Source organism: Etheostoma cragini, chromosome 2, assembly GCF_013103735.1.
Source record: "Etheostoma cragini isolate CJK2018 chromosome 2, CSU_Ecrag_1.0, whole genome shotgun sequence".
Taxonomy (NCBI): Eukaryota; Metazoa; Chordata; class Actinopteri; order Perciformes; family Percidae; genus Etheostoma; species Etheostoma cragini.
The window spans coordinates 23,597,047-23,619,978 of NC_048408.1; the positions used below are offsets into that span (position 1 = coordinate 23,597,047).

The window sequence follows — 22,932 nt, forward strand, 5'->3', positions numbered from 1 at the left end:
TTGTATTAATGTCACACAGTATGGTCATAAATCACCACTGAAAAGGTGCTCTAAGTGTATAGATTGGGTGAAGGTGCTTCTGGGTCTAAAACAAAGCCCCTAATCCTTATCCTTAATCCTCTGGATACAGTTATTCATGGGCTATAACAACTGTGGGCACTCTGGAACGCAGGATGAAACCATTCGGTTCATGTGATCGCTGATCGACCGGTGAAAACGACTCAAGGCTTGGACGGGCCTGCTCTGCGATGCGCTCCGATGATTGGACATAGGAGTTTGACAGGCTTGTTAGTTCCGCCCATCAACACGACACGCCTCCTCTCTGCCTCGCGAGCGTGGCTGAAAACTCCAAATGGGAAGAGTTTGAAAAGTTGTGCGGATGAGCTGCTGTCTCTCATCTCAAACGAGCAGAGCATACAAGGGGAGTCGTTTTTCATGAGTTAAATGGCGGAGCAACTACTTATTAAAAACGATGAGAAGGTGAGTGCTCGTTTAGGATTTTGATCATAGTGATGATTGACATGTAGATCAACTACCATACATTATTTTACTCACATCAGTTTCAATGTCTTCAACACTGTCAATCAATACTTAGGCTATATGTATATATAGATTCATATATACATATGTATATATAGGCTATTCATGTATATTATTTTCATTATTTGTATAGGCCTATACTGTAAGTACTGCCTTGGATTTTGATTTCACTATAATGTAAGCCAGATACACACATACAACAGTATTTAATTGGACTTAAATCAATTAAAAATCAAACCCAAAAAATTGTAAAAAAGACAAAAGCATCTGATCTTAAGACAAAATGGCTTTTAAAAGAGCTTTGACCAAACTGATGCAACAAATGAAGAGCTGCACATCCGACAGATAATCACCCTAAATTGAAGGCAGACTGGGCAGCATTGTCTCGTGTGAGCTATTTTCACGTGTAGTTGTCTGACTCTGTCCATCAGGCTATTAACCAGCTAAATTAGGTTTGTTTAAGGCATCTATGCTGTTTTTGTTCAGTCAGAGCAGAGTCAGAGCCTCCTCTATCTGCTCCTTGTACTGACACTAATGTCCTACATTTTCACGTTAGTGTATTCCTTTGGTTCGCTGATGTATAAGAATAGTTGAGTTTTTTTAATACACAAATGGGGAAAACATCACAGAGTTGTTGATGGGTGTTGTTGTGTGTTGCAGCTACCAGTATACTATAAACACGTTATTCTCCCACTGACCCTGCACCGTAGAGGTCAGCTAAGATCTGTGTGCTGGAATGCAGGACGGCGGCCAAGAGGGTAGCTGCAGGTCGTTCCTAATCAAAATAGAGTAGACTGCCCCCATCCTTTTCAAATGCAGTGTGAGGCTCATGTGACTTCAGCGTGGTCAACAGAAGTACCCAGCTGATGATTTAATCCTTTCTACAAGCTTTAGTTGTCATCTTTCATCAAATTGCTACAAGAGCAGAGCTACCTGAGAAATGGAGCTTTTGCCGCTTCATAAAGTCTGTGTTTTCTACAAACTGGTGTTTTGTTCATCTAATCAAAGTGCCTTTCCAAAGGCTAATGTGTTTATGGTACCAGTGAGCAGGCTAGTTGGATATGGCTTGTGTTAAGCTGCCAGTTTGTTTCACCTATTCTGATTCTATCACATGCTGCATGGTGCCTCTTCAGCTTTGCTGTGAAGTCCAAAGATCCCAGACTCATATGCAGTATATAGCCACACTTATAAGAATGCTGCGAAATATGCATTCAGAGTGAGCTAATCTCTTTGCAGGCCGCCGACAAGTCCAGAATAGAACATGTATATTTAGTTTAGCTTTAATGTAGTGCATACATTTTTTTATTCAGACAATTTAGTTTAGTTTAGTTATTTTAGGGTGCCATGACTAAAAAAAAGGAACTTTTTGAACGTCCGTTACATTCAAGCTGTTGCCAAATGTGTTAATGCAAAGCCCATTAAGACTATCAGCTCCACATAACTCTCTCTGTATTTCTCAGTATGAATATGTTCGGGTGATTGTATCGGTGACTGAAGTGAAGAAACTAAAGATAATTACCTCTCCTGAAGAGTCCATGTTTCTTTAATCCTCCGCGTCTCCTTGGTTACCAGCAACTGTGTTACGGGGGCATGGGGGGCATGTGCGCGGCCTCAAAAGGCTTGTACCATGTGTATGCACCGCGGAAGAAACTAAAAGTGCATTTTATTTGGGGAAATCCATTACATTACATGTAAAGTCATTTAGCTGACACTTTTATCCAAAGTTACTTACAATTGCGAAAACTTTCAGAGGCCACACGCCTCTTGAGCAACTATGGGTTAAGGGTCTTGCTCAGGGACACGTTGGTTGATGTATAGCAGTGGGAATTGAACCCGGATCTTCCACACCAAAGGCATGTGTCATGTCCACTGCGACCATAACGACCAACCCCACTCCACTGGCCAGGTCACAGCCATGTAAAACGTTCTTTCAAAGACAAATGCTTAAAGCTAAGTTGTGTTAATTAATTTCTGTGATCTCACTCTGTTGGTATCTGACTTGTTACATCTCGTCATCTTCTCTTCCGCATCTTACAAAGTCTCTGCTGGCGGTGGCTTTCCTGGCCTCGTTTGGTAGCTCCATGCTCTATGGCTTCAACTTGGCAGTCGTCAACTCTCCTTCACAGGTTTGTATCACCACCATATCAGCAACACGACCGGTAGTTTGCGAGGCTCTGTACCCGGCACACAGTCACCTATTCTAGGGTAACTGGGCTAATTTCTTGGGTTCAGTTTAATGTGAATTAGAGCAGTCGTTTGTCCGTAAGCTCACTTAGCAACACCTCAGATAATGTTGTGTCAACGGTGCCTTGTCATTTCTCCGACGCGCCATTGCTTCCACCTCTCAATAATCTGAAACATTTCCCTTTAGTCCTACAGCCCACTGGTCCAACGTGCATTTGTTTTGAAAACAATAAACCCTCTTCTCCGACATCCCATTCTTCCAACCCCATAGAATCGGAATCAGAATACTTTATTGATCCCCAAGGAAAACTCTGTGTTACAGTTGCACAAATAGTAGAAATATCAGAGTAGGAATATACATAAAGAAATAAAAATAAAAGCATATATTGATGTTGGACTTATTCAATGGTGACTTGTATTTCAGAATGTTAATCTCCCATGCAGTTCCTTTCCTGGCTTCTCTTCCAAAAGGAAAAGCAAAAAAACGCTTTTCTTCGTTACAAACCCCTCCAGGGAAGCCTAAAGTTTGAAATATTAAGTCGTTCAGCATACTGTAAATGTATATTTGGTTAATAAAGGCTGTACCACCACACCTTCTGCTGCGGAAGAGTTGGAATTCAGCCAAGCAGGGTTGGGGAAGAGGTCCCTCACCTTGACAGACTGAGAGAAAACTATATTATACATAAAACAAACGTTAGGTCAATTCTACTGCCAAAGCCCTTGACCAAGGCATGGCTTAGAACTGGAGTTTCTTGGCCCACTAATAGTAATAAACCGTTTATTGATCCCCAGTGGGGAAATTACAATTTATGAGACAAACTATGGAGGGGTACAAATACATAGTGAGCACAAAATAAATGCAGACTGTTGGAGGGATCTAGCAGGCAATCCTCTTCAAGACTTAAGTAGTTAGTAATACACACTTTTTATTGCCATCCACACATCACGCCACAAGCACTCCACCTTACAAAACTAGCTGCACTATTTTAAAGAATCTGTATATATATTTTATATTACAGGCATAAATACACAAATCACAGCAGATATTGATAGTTTTTGCATAATTAACACTCAGTTAATATTCTTACTGAGATACATGTTTATAATGTTAGCTGTTGTGTTCTAAGGCAGTTTGTTTAAGACAAGTCAATGAATGTGTTATGCATGTTAATGAGTGTATGATTTGCCTGAAAACCAGTCAGTCAACCCAAAATCACTCAACAGAAATACCAGTACCTTTGCAGTAAAGTCATGTGGGAAAACACTGTCACTTTCTCCCAGCTCATTAACATTTTCCTACACTGAGTTCTGGCCTATTATGTGGTCATACACAGCACATGCAGTTCTGAGGATTCGGTGCATCTCCATTGACAGTGCGGCAGGTGTAGCGTACAATCATCTGTTCTTAATTAAATTTGACATATGTTAATAAGTTACTAGTTTTTTTTTAAGTGACCCCCGTAACAGCAATGTATGGAACTGTGCCAACGTTATACAACTAGCTAGCTAACATCTGAATAGCCTGGAGCAGCCAATGCGGCCTCTATTTACATACCATAAAGTTCCACAATATTAGAAAGGCAAATTTGATTACCGTTATCTGTTGAAGCCGCGAGTCTGCAATTTCTATCCAGTTCAGCAAGACCTCTTCTGGCCTGATGTAGCTAATGTTGTGTTGAAGCTGTACTGGGGGCCGATTTTGCGTTAGCACGCTTATGAGGCCTTGTGCAGCAGCAATAACACTGGTCTCAAAGTCCTTCAGAAGACAGAAGATGAAAATACTAGGAAAGATTTAGATTGATCCCAGCGGGAGAAATTAGCTAGCGTTGTTAGCTATAATTTAGCCAATGTTAGCTGACATGAGCTATTAGCCAACATTAACGTTAGCTTGTGTTTGCGCTAACATCTGCCAACACAGCACAACGTCCATTAAAAGTTAACGTTGAACCTGCCTGCTTATATTGGATAAAGTAACAAACCAACTGCAGAAGTAAAGAGACTTGGTGTTTGGTGGCTGTACGTGAACTTGTCAAAGCATCGCAGATATAACGCTACGGCCATATAAGGTTATTCCAGGCATCTGCAAGGATGACGGACTTAAGGGCCTTTACAGGTGGAGGGGCGCGCCGTCACTCAATGTATGCAAACTAGTAAATCACACTCCTCTGCGCCAAAACATTGACAGAAAGTTAAAACTGAAAACAGTGACATAGTAAAAATCTTGCAAGCCTAAAAAAAACAATTTAAAGAAAAAACAAATCAAGATGATGTGTGAAGATTGAAACTGAAAAACACCTAGGTGCATAAAAATATCAATATAGTTGATTTTTTTTCTCCAGTTGATTATTCAGTGCCAATGCTTTCAATAGTAGTTTCAATGCCAAATTGTATTTTGCGTACCACAGGTTACTGTCACAGTTAGAGCTCCATGAAGAAACAACTGACCAATCAGGTTGTGGACTTCTCTAGAAAGCAGTTAAAACTACTAAAACAAAATTGCCAGACTTAAACGACTCCTCTTCCTGAACTCCCTCAGGACCACTCTGTAACGGCAAGGTAGGACCCAAACAAAGAGACAGGAGAGAGTATCACAAGGATTAGTTTAAAAAAAACAGAATGGGATCCAAAGAAAGCAAAAAACAAAGTCCAAATATCCAAAAGGTCCCAGCGAAAGGCAAGAGGAAAAACAGGAGTACAAAACAGGAGCACAGAGGCAGGTTAAATACACGAGGTATGCGATACAACAGGTGAATCACATGAGGCGGGGGACGACAATCACAAAGGCGGGAAACACAAAGCAGGTAGTAAAACTAGAGAGAAGACAGCACTGAAAACCAGACTATCAACAAAACATACAGACACTCACAGGGGAACACAAGACAGAAACTACAGCACAAGACCAGGGAGGAAACATGGAGAATAACAGAAAGCAACAAATGCAGAAAAAGAAGCATGAACAAAACTGAAACCATAACACACCCATTCCTTCTAATGATCATCACCACTTTTTCAACAATGAAAATAATTGATCTTTTAATATGTTGATCAGTGTCAATACTAACACTGCTCAACAGCAATACTAACTAATCTCTTATTTTCTGTCTCTCGTTTCAGTTTTTGAATGTCTCATTTCACTCACAGAGAGTGACTGAATTGGGTCTCTTGAGATGAATTGGATTTAATGTAATGGGCTCTCCACTACAGCCTGATCTCAGTGGAGTCTCCACTGTTAGATACAAACCTGAAGGAAATCTGATTTGATACTGCGGGCCCTTACTATAAATTTCTGTCACACCCCAAGACTAACCACTGTCATTTTATCAAGCATGCAGTTTATGATCCCTTATCGTCAAATTTGATACAACTTTGACTGTGGGGGCTCAATAAGCTTCCTGTCTAGTCAATACGGCCGCCTCTCCCGCTGATTCAAACAACTCTTCATCCCATCCACCAGTGCCGCGTTCAGCCAACACGGTGATAATGGCAAGACTTGAACGTTGGCAGTTGGATGCGTGGCACTGTGGGACATGCTGATGATGTCAAATTTCATTGCCATGTTTATTGGAGTGTAAAGGGACATATATAACATCCTGAAAGTATGGGATTTGTTGGAAAAACAAGACATCTTGGAAAAAGAGGGCAAAAACTTGTATTTCCACATGGTCTATGTAATATGATAATGAATTTATTTATCATTTACCTTGCTGGACAATGTTAAATCAACTTATTTCTTTCTTCAACAAGTACATCAAAGACTTCTACAATGAGACGCTGGTAGAAGATTACAACTGGACTCCAGATGAGAACCAACTCACCGTCTTGTACTCCCTCACCGTTTCCATCTATGCTATCGGTGGGATGATGGGGGCCCTGCTAGTGGGCAAACTGGTAACCAAATATGGAAGGTTAGTGTGTGTGGGTGTGTGTGTGCGTGTGTGTGGTTGTGTGTGTGTGTGTGTGCGTGTGTGTGACACACAGTGATCCATCTTTTTTCAACATTCTTAAACAGGAAAGGGACGCTGGTGAGATCTACTGTGCTGGTGTTCATAGCGGGAGCTCTTTTGGGTTTCAGCAGAATGTGCAGGATGCCTGCGATGGTCATTATTGGACGCTTCATCATAGGAGTACACTCAGGTAGGCCCGTCTGTTTCCTAAATAACTGAATTTTGTAACAATGTGTCAAAGTTGAACGTTTTTTGTACCTGCAGTATGCAAAGCTGTTTCATGTGCTTTTGTAAAATTTCAGTCCTTCATTTTGAAATTGCCTCTAATGTTTTGACTTAGTTTTTTAGGAATTAATTTTGGTATCCTTTCCATTTTAACACTAAATAGTAATACTTTCATTGACTGGATAATGTATTGATGTGTGTGTGTGTGTGTGTGTGTGTGTGTGTGTGTGTGTGTGTGTGTATGTGTGTGTGTGTGTGTGTGTGTGTGTGTTTATATAAACAGTATATGCGATATACTGTATAATCAAGCTGGTCATCAAAAAAACTAAATACAAACAAATGCCTGTGAAAATCAAGTTTAAAAAAGAAAATGTGTTTTCTTTTTTGTTTTTCAATGTGTAGAATAGTAGATTAACACATTCTTATATTTATAAAAATAAAACATTTATAATATCCATGGTTTTCCCTCTCTTTGTTCCCCTCAGGTATCTCTCTCAGTGTGGTGCCGATGTACCTCGGTGAGATCGCCCCTAAGAACCTGCGAGGCTTCTTAGGCCTCATTCCCAGCATTCACATTTGTCTTGGAGTCTTCATCGCTCAGGTCCTGGGACTCCATGAACTGCTGGGAAAGGTACTAACATCGTGCTAGGTCTACTGTCAACACTTTGAAGGAAACGTCTCAAGTTTGTTTACTTTATCCTTTATAAGTGTTTGTTGACAAAGTTCTGCTGATATATGAAACAGCTGCACAGAAAAATTAAGACAACACTACATAATGATTCTAGGCTCATTAGTACTTCTCACTACACAGGAAGAGCACTGGCCTTTGCTCCTTTCCTTGGTAGTGTTTCCTACCACCATCCAGCTGATGCTGTTGCCATGGTTTCCAGAAAGTCCACGGTACCTGTTGATAGAGAAGGGAAATATTCACGCCACCATTGCAGGTTAAAAATTGGACGTTTCCTTTTTCTTCTCTCAGAGTACATATTGTGTCATAATTTATATTAACAAGCTGCAGTTCTTTTCTCTTCTTTAAAATCTGATTGATAAACTTTTTTCCTTTTAGCCCTGAAGAGGTACCGTCCTAAAGGAGACATCCAGGCGGAGGTGGATGAGATGCAAGAGGAACAGCGCTCTCTGTCCTCTATCCAGACCGTCTCTGTTTGGGGCCTGCTGATGGACCGCTCCGTTCGCTGGCAGGTCATCACCATTGTGGTGGTCAACATTGGCATGCAGTTATCTGGCATCGATGCGGTAAGTGTAAAAAGCATTGTGTCCTGTCTGTCTTTGTGTGTGTGTGTGTGTGTGCTCACATTTTAGATGTTCAAAGACTGTTCAGTTATTACACGAGAGTAAGTCATATTGCTACATTCCCAGCTGTGCTCCACCCATCTGCACCTCCTCCTGTCCATACATCACAGTCCCACATGCAGCCACTGAGTGACTAAGCAGGGGGCAACAGGACCACGCCTCATTATCTACTGGTCCTCTCTGTTAGTGCTACCCCACATGAGAAGGTCCACTCATCCACAAACAAAGTCAAACACATCTTTATACTCATTGCTCCATGTGGATGGAACCTCTATGTATGCTGGCTCCCATGCTAGTACCATTTCCCAGCAGGGGGACACCCCACTGGGTCCCACTATCCCAGAAACACTTGAAACATGGAGACATGCAGACAAACGGTTTGTGTAATAAATCTGTGACACAAAACACAAAATCAGACATTTCAAGAGAGTTTACTGTAAAGTGGAAACATGCTTGACTTTATTTAATTGATTAAGACAAATTACAGTAAATAGATATATTCATAATGAAACATATATTAAACCATGAGTAAATGAAGAATGGGAAAACGGCAGAATAAATAGGTAAAATTAAATTGTTGTGCTTGCAATTTTTTTTTTTATTTACAAATCCTTTTCAACTAAAGTAAAATGTAAATGTAAATGTATTTTATTTATATAGCACTTTACAACAACCAATAAGTGAACCCAAGTGCTTCACAACAAATAAAACCACAGATTTAAAACAACAATACACCACTAACAAAAATTACAATAATGAATGAGAAAAGTAAGAAAAGATTAAAAAGTAAAAACAATACAATCAATACAAATGTGCCATCACATTTCTAGGTACCAAACGCCACTTTAAAAAGATGCGTCTTAAGTCTTGATATAAAAAGACCCAGGTCAGTAATGATACGCATCTCACTGGGCAGCTTATTCCAGAGCTTAGGTCCAGAAACCGAAAAAGCACGGTCACACCAGTGTTTCAATTTTGACCTGGGCACTTCCAACATGAGTTGATTAGATGACCTCAACGTCCTTCCACAATTACGAATAATCAGCATGTCTAAAATGTAAGATGGGGCAAGGCCATTAAGAGCTTTAATAACAAACAATACAATTTTATACTTAATTCTAAAGTGTATTGGGAGCCAATGGAGAGAATAAAGAATCAGAGTTTATGCAAGACCTCCTTGTCCAAAAGACCATATACTGGTGGAAGTGGGTCCTTCCACTTGAACATAATTGTTCTACAGAACAGAACGCTATCATAACATGTTTTTCAAATAGTTGTGTTTGTGTATATTTTCTGCTTTGATATAGACATGTGAACGCTGTGCTGCAATAGTGATGAAATGGTACATGCATGGTTACTAAATCAACAAGACAGCATTTAACCACACCAATCAAGATCTTGTCCACACCTCATCAATGATGGATGTTCCATCAGCAAAGTGTGATTAATGAGAATACACAAATTAATTTCAAGGGGAGTACTTGTCAGAAGTCTATACTGATGAAATGCTGTATCTCAAATGCATGAGTGATGTTCGGCGTGAGGATAATGATCACTATGATGAATCATGGGAAACGCTAAATAAACAGAGCGACTTTTTGGCTCCTCATTAATAAAATGAAAAGACAAAGTTTGACTTTAAAAAAAGCGTGTGTGTGTGTGTGTGTGTGTGTGTGTGTGTGTGTGTTGGTCTTTTTGTGATTTGACATATTCATCATATTAATAGACTCAATGTCACTGTTAATTTCAGATCTGGTTCTACACAAATGACATTTTTAGCGACGCAGGAATCCCAGAACCTTATATTCAGTACACAACTGTGGGAACTGGTGCCATTGAGGTCATCTCTGGGATGCTGGGGGTGAGTAGGCATTATCCCACTTTAAACACAATGAGAGCGCAGTACAATGTCAGTATTTTATGACAACAAATCGAGCAGTGCATCCATGATTTCTTGTTTTTCTCTATTTTACATCATCTTAAATGTAATGTCTTTTGGTTTTGGTGTGTTGTCAAAACAAAATAAACATTTTTTATAGACTTGACTGTTAATCGATCAATCAATCATAAAAAATGTTGACTTATTAATTCATGATTGTTTTGCCGTCCTATTTGTTGTGCAGTGCTTAAACAGCAGACTTTAAATGATCGTTTTGACTTATTGTTTCAGTAATTATCAATGACAATCAAGTAAAAACCCAAAACATAATGTGACAAGGAGCTGATTTTCTCTGTTTTGTATTGTAAAATTGATATCTTTCTGATACTCACTTTGCACTAATAACTTGTTCAACTTGTTGTTTTTACATTTTATAGACTGAATAGTAAGTAGCTGACAGATTAATTAATCATAATTGCGAGAGTCATTTGTTAATGTATGTTAAGTAAAAACAAAATTAGTTTTCCAAATGTACATCTTTTATCTCAATTATCATTTGGACTGATGTCTTCCTCTGTTTAGGGGGTCATTGTGTTGAACTCTTTACCCACCACAGAACTTTAGAAAGAGGTTTAGGGTTACATATCATGACTGGGATTATTTATCGGTCATGTAGTCATAAAGGATCTTGTATTTTTCATTACGAGTTTATGGTATTTTCTTTTATTGTTTGTGTGTATGAGGGTTTTTTGGGTCTGTATGTGAGTTGTGTACTATATAAAGTCCCATCTAGGGAAGAATTTTGCAAAATAGATTAGTCTTTAAACCTTTTTAAACAGAAGACATTTTGATTCGTCACAGCAGCAAAAGTACATTGTTTTTACAGTTAGATGAGCTACATCCAGGGTCCTTGTATTATGCATGCGGGCTCACTGTTATAACTTACAGGAACCCTTGGTGGAACTGAGCCGTCGTTAACTAAATGTGTTTCACCTGGGCTTTTCCTGCTATGATGACTCAACTGTGAGAAAGGTCTATTGGTACTTTAGTATAGGCCAAGCGTCCATGCTATGCAGGATACTTATCCCTAATAAAAATGAACATTAAGTAAATACAATTAGTGACACAGCACATGTCAGTTTTTTTGATCTTCTAAACTGTACTTTTACTTTTATTTAGCCAAATGACAAATTTTAGTTGCCCTTGATATGATGATACGATATGAACTAAAATAGAATGATCAGAGGATGAAAAGTAAACAGTTTTTTATCCCTTGATGGTGTCACAGTTCTTGGTCTTTGTCTGTTTTGCAGTGTTTTACTATCGAGCGTCTTGGCAGGAGACCTCTGATGATTGGTGGCTTCCTCTTCATGGGTCTCTGCTGTGCTGGGATCACAGTGACCGTCCTCTTCCAGGTGCAATGTCTTCTAATGCCCTGCTCTGATAGGAATATATTAACATTACCTTGCAGATTATGGCGTAGGGCATACAGTACATTGTTTAAAATAGGGCTAAGGACATTGCCAAATTTACATAATCATTTGCATGAACTAAAAGCTGTGTCTAAGGTATGGTTGTTGTTTGTTTTCTCCATAACAATATCATATAAGTGTAGGTGCCCTTGAACATAGGAAAGTTTATCAAAATCTTAGGTGAGTCTGAGTTAAAGGGTAACTACTGCATTTTTTCAACTTGGATTTTCTTATGTTGACTGATGGGAACAACAATCTTTGACATTGGTCCAGTATTACGCGAGATCGCTGCAGTCGGCAAGTCGGAAAACAAGCTACAATGTAAGTTAATGGGGCAATTGTCTAGCTTGTGTTTACCTTCATAAAAGTGCTTGTTTTCGCGTTGACAGGCTCATTTTAATATTCTAAGTGTCTGACAACATTTTGGAAAAGATTTCTAAGGAGGTCGACCTTTCTGTTATTAGTAAGATCCTTTTTTTAAACAGAGGAAAATTTCCATGAAATTCCTTTCAATAAAGCCACCAGACTCAATTAAAATAAACTGTAATTTTAGCATTCAAAGTCAACAGAAACAAAATAAAACCATGAAAACCCATTTTAGGTTGCCTTTTACTTTCCAACCATCACAACTCTAGTTTTGTTTGAAATCAACACACAGTCCACAAATTTACATGTGAACAGATTGGGCTCTATACACGCTAAAAGCATTGCTTTTTTTAAATGGAGTCTAGTGGGTTTAGCGCTAATAACCTCAGAGCTGTTTCTGGTTAAACACAAAGAGGTTTGAAAAAGGTCTATCTCTGTAGGGATCGTTTCCATAGTGTTGTGAGACAATAATAATCCAAGCCTTTTAGTGGACAACTGAAGCTGAACATTTGCCCCGTTAGGTTCCATTGCAGCTCGGTCTGTGGCTGCTGGTTACAGCGTCATGGCTTAATGCTGTGCCAATTTCAAAGTTTGTTGTTCCTATCAGTCACTTCCACACCAAACAATGGAAAATAGGTTCCAGGTTAAAAAAAATGTCAGTTATCCTTTAAACAATTTGATTGGATTTCTTGTAAAATGAAAGTATTTATTTTAGAATTAAATCCCCTTTTTTTTGTTTCCCTGTTTAGCTGCAAAGGAAGCATTTTAACAAAAAGAGAGAATGTTTACTGCATTGAATGAGAACTAAAAAGGCTGTAAGATTTGGAAGATATCCACCTAATTTGTCTAACTCAAACAGATGAAGCCTCATAATGGCTTCAGATAAACTTCTTAATACACTTTTGTCCGCCATAACTTACATTGAAATCACATTAGGGAGAGATCGCCTAATAGCCCGTATGAACAGGAAGAATGATTACAGTAATGTCTGTGCTATTTTGTTTTAAAAAATTGTGAACCTATTCTTTTTAAGATTAAAATGACAAAAATGTACCTGATAATTTGTTTAAAAAAAACAGCAACTCTGTTGTCTTCAATAAACTAGTTTTTGGAAACCGGTTTACTTATAATACAAACAAGAAAGTAATTATGTAGTAAATGTCAGTAGCATGTCACGGATATGTTATATATACAAATAAATAATCAGGAAAAATTGGGAAAATTGCATAGCCTACTTATGTTAACAACTTGTGACTTCAGACTTATGACTTGTGTTTGACCAATCACAGGCACAGGTGTCCTTCATGCGCTACATCAGTGTGGGCTGCGTTGTTGGGATTATTGCCGGCTTCTGCATAGGTCCAGGTAAAGACTTCAGGAACCCTCTCTGCATCTCACTTGAAACCTCTTTTAAAATTATGAACATTTCCATTCCAGAAATACTGCACTAGATTCGGGCTGTCTGTCGGTGTGTAAGATAACACTGCTCCCTGCTGGAAGCTTGCACGATAGCAAGAACCCAATCTTAAAAAAAGCAGCACCACTCCCTCCCTACTGCTGCTCTGACTGTGAAGAGATATTGTATTTCATTAGTCTTGTAAATTAGGAAATCTTAACTGCCACACTACATCCATTCCCACAGCCGTTTGTAGCCTACGCTGGATGAGTTGAGTGAAGTGAATTAAGAGGTAATAGTTTACAACTTTGGGAGCCACGTTGAGTGGACCTGCGAGGATGATGAATTAGAACGATCCTGGTTTACAAAGAGTCATTCGTCAAGCCGGCCAAAATCTATACCCTGGCATGCGGACAGGGATTTCTGTTGCTGCAATTAGACTTTTAATGGCTCATTGTTCATAAGCTAGCCGCGATGAATACAGTTTCCTTCAGACAAAACCTTGCATGCACAATGACGGCCCCCCATACATACCGCAGATGTTGACAAATTATGGCCTCGTTATTGGTTTGCCGATATTAAACCTTCCTCTATGCAATTATCATGCACAGATAATGAGGACATCATTTGAAAAAGCTCATCATTAGAGCTTTTACTCATGCATATTTTCTCCTTTCTAGCTTTCACTTCTAACAATGAAGAATTATGTGTTTAAAGCTAGGACAACATGGCATAGATCCTTCACATCAAACTAATGACTTGCACAAGTCCTAGCTGAGCTATTCTGTTTCTTGCGGTTCCAAGTTGGACTTTTTCCAGGTAGACAAACATCTTGTCAATCTATGATCACTGAGTAATAATGAGCACATAATGAAGTGCATGCAGGAAAAGCGCTGTAATATAATAGCAAATGGGGCTTGAGGAATGTTTATCATTTGTTTTATCATTGGTCTGTTTATTTTGAATGATTGCCAAACAATAGTCCTGAGTAGGAATATTGATAAACTAATTTGATGAGTGAAGACGCTATTGTTAATTTCACAACACCCAATAGATGCATACTGCACTGAGTGGTTAAATGTGATTTGTGTTATGATAGGATGCCTGGTTAGATCAGACCAACAGATGAACCGTATGTGAAGTTAACCATGTTGTCACTGTTTCCTTTAAAATAATATAACGTTTTTTTGTGGATTCTGTGTAGCTGGCGTGCCTTTCCTGATCACTGCAGAGCTGTTTAAGCAGTCACACCGACCGGCTGCCTACACTGTGGCTGGTTGCCTCAACTGGTTGTCCAACTTCACCATCGGCTTTGTCTTTCCTTTCCTAGAGGTAAGAGCAAACTCAAATTCTGCCGTTTTCTCTTTATCCTGAAATGACCGAAATGTGTTGCTGTTCTCATGGGTTTACTGGCAAAAATAAAGTCAGGTCCATTTTTAAAAAGAGCACCTCATTTGTTCAAATGTTTTGTATATTTTTGCCTCTTTAGTCTAGTTGGCATTGAGTTCATGCTGACATTGCATTCAGGATCTGTTGTGGCTTCACTCGCAATGTCAGACACATTGCAATTACGCTATGGGCCGTCTGGTTTTGTTTGAATAGACGCAACTCCCCAAATACCAATAAAATTACTAATTAAAAGCGACCTTGCTGTCTCTCATCGTCCTCAGTGTTGGTCTAGTGGAACAGACACAAAGTAAAGAGGATGTACAAAGTGTATAGTAATGTAAAGAATAATATACAGAATAATATATAGAAAAATGGAATGTAGAATAAACAGTGAGGGTTATAAATACTCTGTGTGTGTATATATATATATATATATATATATATATATATATATATATATATATACAGTATGATATATGTACACAACCCCAGCATTATTAATAGACAAAGTTAGCGGCTAGCTGGTGAAAATAGTGGAGCATTAGCTAGAGAGACAGATATTGTCAGTGAACCTAGTTTTGCATTAGAAGACCTATCTTCCACAGCGCTGTGTCAGCGCTGAGGTATGGTCTGGCTACACTGCCCATCTACTCTAAGATAGAGGGGACAATGCCACAGCTCCTTTGTATTTCTTTAAACCTATCACAATTTTCATAGGTGGCACTTAGCCCTGCCCAGAACCCTGGTGCTGCTGCAAAATAGCCTTGGGAAGGATCTTGTATTGGTTGAACAGGAGTCTGTTCAAAAGTCGTTTTAGTCGTTCAACATAAACTTGAATTTGACAGATAGTCCTGCTAGCTGTCTTGATTTGCCCTGCAGAGCTCTGAGGAGCAGTTAACCATAGTCCTTATAAGTCCACCGGAATGGAGCAACACAAAGAAAGCGTAAGGTAACTGATATCCAGCAGAAAAGAAGGACATACAGCGCAATTTCCAATGGAAACGGAGCAATCACGGAGAAAGCAACAGGGGAAGGATAGGCTTTGCTGGGACGCGCTGGATGTCAGGCGTGTCGTGTCAATGTGCATTTATCCATTAAGGAAGACGAGTAAATTCCCTAAACATAGGAAAAGGAGAGTAAATCAGGAGGCCAGAAACACGATTCCAAATAAATGTTCATGTTGCTCCGAATCAACTGCATGTGTGTGTAAGTTCTCCACAAGAACAGGATGTGTTGTCTTTGTTCATGCAATTATTGTGTTGTATTCAAGGTTAAACTGTGTTTCCTCCCACCACAGATGTTTTTAGGTCCTTACTGTTACCTGATCTTCTGTACGATCTGCTTGGGAGTGGCTGTCTACACAATCTTCATTATTCCTGAGACCAAGAACAAAACCTTTATGGAGATCAGCCAGATGTTTGCTGCCAAGAACAACATCCTCAAGGAAGAGCTGCATTCCAATGGGCTTCTCAAAATGGCTGTGATGAATGGCTATGGAACCCTTGGCCGCCACAATTAAAATTAAGGATTGAGGAGGTGGACCTACATGCAAATAAAAGACTTCCATGGCCACGAGATCATGCGAAAACCACAAAGACCACACACTTTCTACACGCACACTAATTCCTCTTCTTATAGTTAATCCTCAGTCAAAGTGCAGCGTCTGTACATCATGTGGAACTGAAGTCACATGCGTTTTAACGGTCATGCGTCTCAAATCAACCGTCAGTGACATTTTAATTTGTTTCCTTGCATCTTAAATCATTTTTACGGTGGCTGAGTTGGTTTCTCACAGTGCTCTCAAAAAGTTTTAATCTTCACATTGGCTTCACTTGATGTGAACACATCCCATGAGCAATTAATTGTTCATAGTGTTGTGTTCTATCTTTGCTGCTCAATAAAAACTGATTATGTTTATTTAGTGACATGGCAATAACATCTTTGAGGCAGTGCTTCAATCAGTGAACTAAAGGAGGTATGAAAGCCATTTCTCCCATGTTTCACTCAGTGGTTAAAAAGTCACGGGACATAATGTGAATAATACAATAGTTCCTGTTCCTGTTTGTTCCCAGTGTTCAGCTCAAGGTGAATGTCTTAACGAAGAACTGTTTTTGTCTTTTTGTTCAGTGTGTGTTTTGTGTCTATTTTCAGAGAGCTGGATAATGTGGGTGCTGTAGTTCATTTCATATGTCTTGTCAGAAAATAGGCACATATATATAAAGCTTGTTAAAGAGCTGTACTTTATCAATATATCATGAAAAATAAGCTGGCCTCCCTTAGCTGGCCTGTTTTGGAAGACCTCGTTGTGTAAAATATGATGGAAACTAGGGCCGGGCAATATATCAATGTTGTATCGACATCACAATATGAGACCATATATTGTCTTAGATTTGGATCGTAATGTGGTAAGTGTTGTCTTTACCTGGTTTTAAAGGGTACATTACTGTAAAGTGATGCAATTTTCTGAACTTACCAGACTGTTCTAGCTGTTCTATTATTTACCTTTACCCACAGTCATTAAATCATTTCTGGAGAACATTTCTCAAAAATCTCATTGCGTAAATAACATTTTGTTAAAGCCCTAATAGTCTGCCATACAATACCGTCGCAATATCGAAATTAAGGTATTTGCTCAAGAATATTGTGATATTTGATTTATATATCTATATATATTTATAAAATAAACCCACAGTGCCATCAAATACAGAGCGGCCCTTTTGTGTTATCACAATACTTTAGTTTCTTTTGGGGCCAATGTTACAGTAACTTCATATTTAATTAGCTGGGGTGATGCAAAGTAACTGGAACTTGCCTCAATGCATAGAAAATTACAATGAAGAGAAATATTGTTATCTGGCATTATTGAATCCCGCCAAAAACAACCATGAATAAAACAAACATATTTGCAATTACAGCAGAAATACACATCTATCATGAAGCAAATAAAATGTAGGTCTTAAAAGCCCAATCAAAATGATTCCCAACACTGACATAATAAAAAAAGATAGTCGAAGAAAGACTGGAAACCAAAGGCAAGAGTGAAACTAAAACTGTAGCCTCGACAGCATTATGGCACCCATACTGTACAATGGGTTTATAAGTTGTAACAAATGGCTAATATGTAGTTTACAAGTACATAAATGGTTTCAAAGTTCAATCTTGACCTTGGAAAAAAGCAGTTGGGGAAAAACCTCTCAACATCCATTAAGTGGCTGATCTGGAGCGTTTAATCATTTTGCATTATCTTTATCAGCAGATATAGTTTGCCCAGTTGTCATGGAATTGTAGATTTTACAGTACATGATGAACATGAAGTCCTTAAAGTGCTCAGACAAAATGGTCATTTCAACGTCTACAATTCCATGACAATTGGGCAAATTTCATCTGCTGAGGAAGATAATATGATATGATCATAAAGCTCCATAACAGCCAAATGCTCTGCAGCTCTTTTGTAGAAGGTCAGAGGTCAAAACCTTCATTGAAGAGGTCTTCCCGATGAACTCCAGAGCTAAGAAGACAAAACAAGTGTCATGCTGCATGATTATAAATACTAACCTAGCAACCCAAAAGCTGTTCCTCTTGAGGGCTAATAAGTGATTTATGAAGCATTTATGAAGCCATTAATTACAACTAATGAACTCTTATAAATGGTGACTTTACTAGCAGGTGGTACACATATAAGAAGTATTTTTTGAGGACTGCACTGAGGCTAATATCTCCAAAACAGACAACAGCCTACAGGGGAAAACATCTTTAAATGTTTCAATGTTGTAAGAAACAATAAACCAACATACTTGGATCACTTCAGTGTCCATGATGTTATGTATTTAACATTATCTTGATATCTGTCTCTGGTTTCCACAATAAATAAGACTACAATCACACGAATAGTAGCGTTCTCTCAGTGTGTAAAACTGACATCATCATGACTTCAGTCCTCTGCCAGCCAGGATTGCAAATGTGCCATACTATGTGATGTTGTACGGTAAATTTGAGAGTCATTCAGTATGTTGAAGGATGGGAAGTGGCGCTCCTCTCTCCCTCATCTCTTCTCACTGCCTTTAGGCTGGCGGATCCATCTGTCAGCCCTTACACAAGGACCCTGCAAACCCCCAACTGAGGCAGAATGGATACATGTTGTCCCTGCTTGTCCTGATATCAGAGGAGAGAGAGAAGAGGGTCGACCAGGCCAGTGTTGGAAACGTTAGCATAACATCTGGATTGTATTGGTATACAGTGAAGAGTGTCACAGCACTTTCAGACATGGCTTCCTGTCCCAGAAATGTAGGTGGAAAGGTGATGCAAGCTGGGTGATTGAGAGTCAACCTTTGGAGTTGTTGATTTGCTGCTAAATGACAAATGGACAGGGGAGTTTGAGTCTCGAGAGAGGACAAACAGGGGCCATGTGGCTGTTCATATGTAACGTCAATCCTAAACAAAGGGGTCCTTGTCACTGCGATCACAGTACATTGCTGTGGATAATGCCACAACATTGTGCACATGTGATAACACACTCACACACTCTAAGGCTCATTCCGCCTTGGGCAGGCAGAAGCTATAAATCAAACAAATAGCATCACAGCCTGGCGAAGGAAGCATTCCAACAGATAAAATGCTCTCCCACACAACAAAGCCACACTCACTGCGTAATTAATTGCAACAAATTACCTCTTCCTCTCCCTGTCGGCCCCCACCTCCCCGCTTTTACGGCACTGACAAGCGCACTACACGCTCCTGCGCGCGTGCGTTCGCGGTTGTGTATGCGCACGCAGCTGCACACTCTAGAGCGCATCGTGGCACCGGTGCGTACACAAACACACACGCACACACCACACACACAACACACACACACACACACACACACACACACACATACACACACACAAACTCGGCCTGCACCCTTCATAAGTGCTTTAATGTGGCTTATTGCAGTGTGCGGTCCCCTTAGCCGTGGAAATATTCGCTTGACGGATGTGCTTTGTCGCCTGCGCTCCCCGGCGGAGGGCGGCTGTCAGGGAGGAGATGATAACATTAACAGGGAGGCAAGGCGATGACAAATGCCTGTTATCAGCGAACGAGGCCGGTGACAAATCGAACGGCAGCGCCCAGGCAGCCCCGGCGCGGCGTAATAAAAAAGAAGATGGATGGCACACCCAGGCAGGGCCCGCGTTAATGCGATTTCCACTGCTCTCCCTGACTCCCAATTAAGGCTAGGAGGGAAGGAGGGGCGGTGGGGAGGATGAGGGAGAGAGATGTGAAGCGCAGGAGAGAGGAGAGGATATAGAGATTGTGTGTCTCGTGGATGAGAGTGGGGAAGGAAGGAGGAGAAGAGCAAAGGATGCTGAAAGGAGGGAAAACTGAGGTGGGGCATGAAGAGAAGAAGAGGAGGAGAGGGTAGAAACGTGAGGACAGGAAGGAAATGTGAGGCAGATGTAGTGGCATATGGAGAGGATAGACGTCACTAAGGATGAGGCTGGAGTGACAGGAACAAAGTGGAGGAACCACAACAGAAGATGCAGCTTTAATTGTCTTCAGAGCCCATCTGCTCCCCCCTCTACACACCCCTGCTTCCCTCTTTTACTCACATCTCAATCAGGGCCACGTCTCAGAGGCATAGAGTTGTTATGTTTCTCTGCAGATAGGTGAAAACACTATGAGAGCCTTATAAAACAGCTACGGTAATGAACAAAACCTCTCACTCTTTATTCTCGCTTCGACAGGTGACACTCCTTGATTAGCAGTAGCCTATTAGGTGTGTCAGCACTGGATCAAAGTATAAAAAAAAAAAAGTCCTGCATGCTCCTGCGGTTCTCTATTGGCTCAGGATTCAAGGGCTGCTCCCTTAATCAGCTCTTATAAAAACAGAGCTGACAGACAGCCTACGGCTTACAGGCAGACAGAGCTATAGAGATGAGCTACGACTTTGTCCAGGATGACTGTTCCAACTCATCCTGTCCAAGGACCCAGATGTTATCTCTTTGCTAAAAGGATCAGCACAGGATATTGAGAGATTGCCTCAGGATGAGCGGGCATCTGTGCCTGAATACCCAAGGGCTGCTGTTTTGTCACTCTGACAGTGTTTTATAAAAGACTGAGGAAGCTCCGAAGACTGCAGAAGCAAGGGCCATATATCTCCCGCTATTACATCCAGGCTAAGAAGAGAGGGTTGAAATGACAATGAAATATAGCCCCAACTCAAAGGGAGAAAAAGAACAGGGTCTAAAGAGGGACGGCTGAGTCTCCTCTAGAGCCTGCAGGGGCTGTGCTCCAAATCGGAGACAGATGCACTGAAGTCCCAGACACTAACCCTGTGCTATACTGCAAGTACACAGAGGTGAAAAGGAGAATATATGTGGTTCAGAGAGGGAAGTCCTTAGAGAGAACAGCCTCTCTGTGCCTTTGCTGATATTAGTCTGAAAGAACAAGGAGAAATTAGAGCTCTGCAGACAGAAAAGGAAGAGAGAAAGTCCAAACTCTGCAGGGACCCCTGCATCATTAAGTTGTCAAGTGGACGGGAGGCCCCGAAATATGACTTGGAGTTATTGCTGGGGCTGGGGCTGATGATATAAGAATTACGGTACATGGATCATAGCCCGATCGATAGGTAGACAAAGTCATTATGGAGGGGCTAGAGTTCAATGCCTCCCTGGGGCTGCGCGAGCAGACAGAGGGCTTAAATTGATCACAATGGCAATGTGTAACACACACAACACACAGGTGGGTAGATGTGTAGTTATATTTTGCTTGTTGCCCTTATTTCCAAAGCGATCTGTTCCAGGTGTATTGATTGTTTGAGTCGTCTGTGGCTGCAGAAATTAATCTCAGCATGTGTGTCTTGACTTGGCATTTATTTGTCAATGTGTTTGCGCAGCGTGAAGGATGTCCTCACATATGTGTGTTTACAGGTAAGCTAAATGTTTTGGTGCATGCACATCACTCAGCAATGAACATTTGTCCTTCTTTGCTCTCTTGTCTTTGCAGCAGAGAGAAGCAGAGGGATGGGGTGCACGAGCAGGGCAGCATCGATCCTTTCTGTGCCGAGAGAAATTAGGCATGAAATTAAAGCTCACATCAAAGGCCAGGGCTGGCACTGTCACCTGATCCAGCACTATTTATACTCCCGGGAGATGATGATGATGTCTCCATCACGCTGATGATAACAGGACAGAGAGAAGAGAGACAGAGGTGGGGAAAGAGAGTCTCTCCCCTCCATCCACGGTGCCACTGACCTGCCATCATTTATACTGCCACGGCCCAAGTGCAAGGTTAGCGCCAGCCTGAGCTCCCATAAATCACTGCTCTGCTGGATGAAGAGAGGCCGGGGTCGACGCCTCACGCAGCCAGCCCCTGCTGATGAGAGAGTATTTATAGATCAGGATGGAGGGAGGACAGAGAGGAAAAGAAGAGGATGGATGTGTGTCTAATTGGCTGTTGAGGTGGTGAACACACAGAAATCCAGATATGATGGGAAATATTCATCTAAATGCAATCAAATCCACTTGTGCTTATATGTTGATTGCGAGTTATGCTTTAGCACATGAGCTGAGCAGTAGTTCTGCAGGAATGGGAGGTCAGTCCGCACCGAGACGGCAGAGCTGTGAGGAAGTCAAGAGACAGTAGGGGGAGCCCATTAACCAAACATCAGACCCTGTGTGTTGCGTTTGCTGCTTCCTTCACACTGACACACTTTGACTTAAATTAAAACGGCACAATTGCCTTGCAATACATTACAAAAAAGTAGAAAAACACAGCCAACCTGCAAGTCACTGACACATCAAAACAAGCAGTACAAAACTTCCATATCAAATCCACACTTTTTAAACACATATTTTTAACAGTCACATTCTGTACAAAGTCCCTTCCAAGCACAGTGTTTTGACAGCAGTACAGCGGGCCCGCATGGGGCTGTAATAACCAGTGGCCAAGGATCGTCCAGGCTAAACACTGGTTATGGTTATCCACAAGATGACTGGTTATCACTCAGCCTCGCTTTTTTTTGCATGCTGTTGGTGTGATGCACGGCGTCCACCTCTCCAGCAAATATAAACTGTGGCTCGGCACCAGATTTTGAAGAAAGAATCACTTAAAGATGTTTTTTAGGATCCCTGCTGATGCTGACAGTGCTCATGATGTGTGCTGAGATGGTGATATGTACAGTTGTGTTCGAAATAATAGCAGTGCCTTTAGAAAAATGAGTAAATGTCAAAATTCTTCAAAGAAATTGTA

General features: G+C 40.6%; 1 protein-coding gene across 1 annotated transcript; it reads left to right on the plus strand.

Annotated features, from left to right (window-relative positions):
- Positions 1 to 213: 213 nt before the first annotated feature.
- slc2a15b (solute carrier family 2 member 15b) lies at positions 214 to 16,256 on the plus strand. Its single transcript, XM_034861552.1, has 12 exons — positions 214 to 479; positions 2,567 to 2,666; positions 6,469 to 6,629; positions 6,734 to 6,858; positions 7,379 to 7,524; positions 7,705 to 7,837; positions 7,960 to 8,147; positions 9,955 to 10,065; positions 11,397 to 11,498; positions 13,211 to 13,286; positions 14,522 to 14,649; positions 16,004 to 16,256. The coding sequence occupies exons 1-12, from the start codon at positions 445 to 447 to the stop codon at positions 16,223 to 16,225; spliced, it is 1,527 nt and encodes a 508-aa protein (XP_034717443.1). The 5' UTR covers positions 214 to 444; the 3' UTR covers positions 16,226 to 16,256.
- The last annotated feature ends 6,676 nt before the right edge of the window (positions 16,257 to 22,932 follow it).